The sequence below is a fragment of the Merops nubicus genome, unplaced genomic scaffold (assembly GCF_000691845.1).
Source record: "Merops nubicus isolate BGI_N331 unplaced genomic scaffold, ASM69184v1 scaffold33168, whole genome shotgun sequence".
In the NCBI taxonomy this organism is placed as follows: Eukaryota; Metazoa; Chordata; class Aves; order Coraciiformes; family Meropidae; genus Merops; species Merops nubicus.
Genome location: NW_008625658.1, coordinates 6,590 through 8,747, shown reverse-complemented (window position 1 = coordinate 8,747; position 2,158 = coordinate 6,590). Strand labels below are relative to the sequence as shown.

The 2,158-nt window shown below is 59.6% G+C and overlaps 1 protein-coding gene across 1 annotated transcript in view; it reads left to right on the top strand.

The window, feature by feature from the left end:
* Positions 1-1,872: 1,872 nt before the first annotated feature.
* The window catches only part of LOC103778182 (sushi, nidogen and EGF-like domain-containing protein 1), a gene marked incomplete at both ends in the record, with an annotated part of 6,719 nt that continues 6,433 nt past the window's right edge, over positions 1,873-2,158 (top strand). The window contains one exon of the mRNA XM_008945756.1: positions 1,873-1,970. Within this exon, the coding sequence (XP_008944004.1) occupies positions 1,873-1,970 (98 nt within the window). The remainder of the gene's footprint in view (positions 1,971-2,158) is intronic.

The following is a 2,158-nucleotide window of genomic DNA, read 5'->3' as shown; positions in this document are numbered from 1 at the left end:
CCCCCAAGCCACTTGGAGGGGGCCACAGCTGGGGAGCTTCAGTCACACCTGGCCCATCGTGTTCCCCGCAGCCACGGCCACAGTATCTGGAGCCTTTTGGGAGGTGCTAGCTCCAAACACCTACCCTGTGTCAGGAGGTGGGGCCGCTGATCCCCATGCCAGCTCCCATCTGGTGCAGTGAATCCTCTGGTGTCATAGTTCCTTCTTTTCTCCCTGGTTTAGCTTTGGGCTGACCAGTGATCCAGACTCAGCTGGTGGGGGAGAGGGCTGAGCATTGCCTTCCTGCAGTCTTGGAGCTGGGCTTGTGTACCAGCCTGTTGCCTTGGCTAAGGACAGGAGATCCTTGATGGTGGTTCTTTTCACCTGATGAAAGTGCCAGCCCTGCCATCAGACAAGAGGGACCTGGGCTTGGGCCACAGTAGGAGGATAGAAGAGCCTGGGAGGAGCCAGGTGATATGATGGTTTTGCCATATGGGAGCTGCAGCACAGCTCTAGGTCTTGGAGAGGGTGCAGGGGTCAGAGGGCAGTGTGTCTCCCATCCCCTGAACCAAAACCCCCTAACTCTGCAGGGCCAGCTTGCCTGTCACAGGCACGAGGGTCTGCATGGCAGGGTTGCTCTTCCCCTGGGAGCTGCTGTCCCGGGGAACTGGTGTGCTGGGCTCACCTGTAGACCTGCGTCCTCAAGAGCTGCCTCCAGCCAGCCCCTCCTCCTTTGCAAAAACCAGCAACAACATAAAAAGCCCTTCTTGGCTCCGTCTCTCTCCCATCTTGCTTTAATCAGAGGAAGAATGTTCCTCTGAACACCATGGGGTTACAGAGGCTTTGAGAAACAGGAATCATCTACCCCTTAATCACAGCAAGGATTGCCCCGTACGGGTTCAAAAGGAGGATCTGGAGGCCATCCTTAGGGACAGGCGACCCTCTCCAGGGGCTACATGAGGCTGTCACAGCCCGGCCACCCCCTGCCTGGGCACGTGGCCAGCTGGGGCACAGGCATGCTTGCTTCAGCATGGCTCCTGGTGGGATGCTGGCTCCTTGTCAGCACATGTGTGACACTGCTGCCTGCCCCTGCCTGCTGCGTGCCAGGGCTTCTCTCTCCCTCAGGAGCCTCTTGCCTGCACCATGCCCCACATTTCCCACTCTGCAGCCCAGGGCCTTACCAGGCTGGTGGTTCTAGAGCTGAGCTTTGCACGGAGCTCAGCTTTCCATACTGAGCTCACCTGGGGAGCTGTGTGCTCCTGTCCGCTTTGACCAGCACAATGGTCACAGAGCAGCTGGGAGCTTCCTGCCCTGCTGGGTTTGCCACTGTGGTGGGGTGCTGGTAGGGTCTTCTTCCCAGAATTTGGGGGCTGAGGGCAAGAGCATTTCTCTTTGATCCCTATCCCCTTGATGCCTCCTCACAGGCAGGGTTTTTCCTCCACTTCCTTGCTCCTGCTGCATCCCCAAGCCTGGAGGCAGCACTCGGACAGAAACATCCACTATCTCCAGTTTCCTTCCCTGGGCTGAGGGCCTTCTCCACCTTGCATGCCCAGGTCGGGTGTTCCAGGACCCTAATTGCCACAGTTAATTAGTGCTGGGGAAGGGCCTGGAGCTTGCAGTATTTTGCCTTGGGTGTCTGGCATCCTCTGCTTTTAAAGAGAGCAGCCTGATGAGTTCCAGCCAGCACCAGTGGCTTTGCATGGGATGGTCACCCTCGAAACTAGAGGGTTTTTTTTTCTGGACCTGGACCCAATTGGCCCAGCCACTGCTCAGCTCGCTCGGAGGGCTGCGTGTGCCAGCAGCCTGGCAGAGCTCCCCTCGTCCCGGGCTGGGGGCTGCCTGGCTTAGGCAGGACACCCCTGCCAGGAGGGTGCCAGTGGTGCCTGGTCCTAGACCCCAGCCCTGCAGGCGGTTTGTCAGCCACGAGGGAGCAGGGAGGAAGCGAATCGGCCCCTCTGTCCCTGCCAAGAGCGCTGGCAGGAGCTGGCCAGGCGTGCTGGGCGCTGTTTATTTAAAGCACTGGGGCTGCCACAGTTTTCTCAGCTGTTCTCCCTTCCCCTGGCCAGGCCACAGCACAGAACAGGGCTGGGTTTGTTCGGGTGGCTGCCTCCCCACAGCCACGCTCCAGCAAGCGAGCGGCTGGGGGCGGGGGCTGCGGGTAACACGGGGAGGCTTCCCT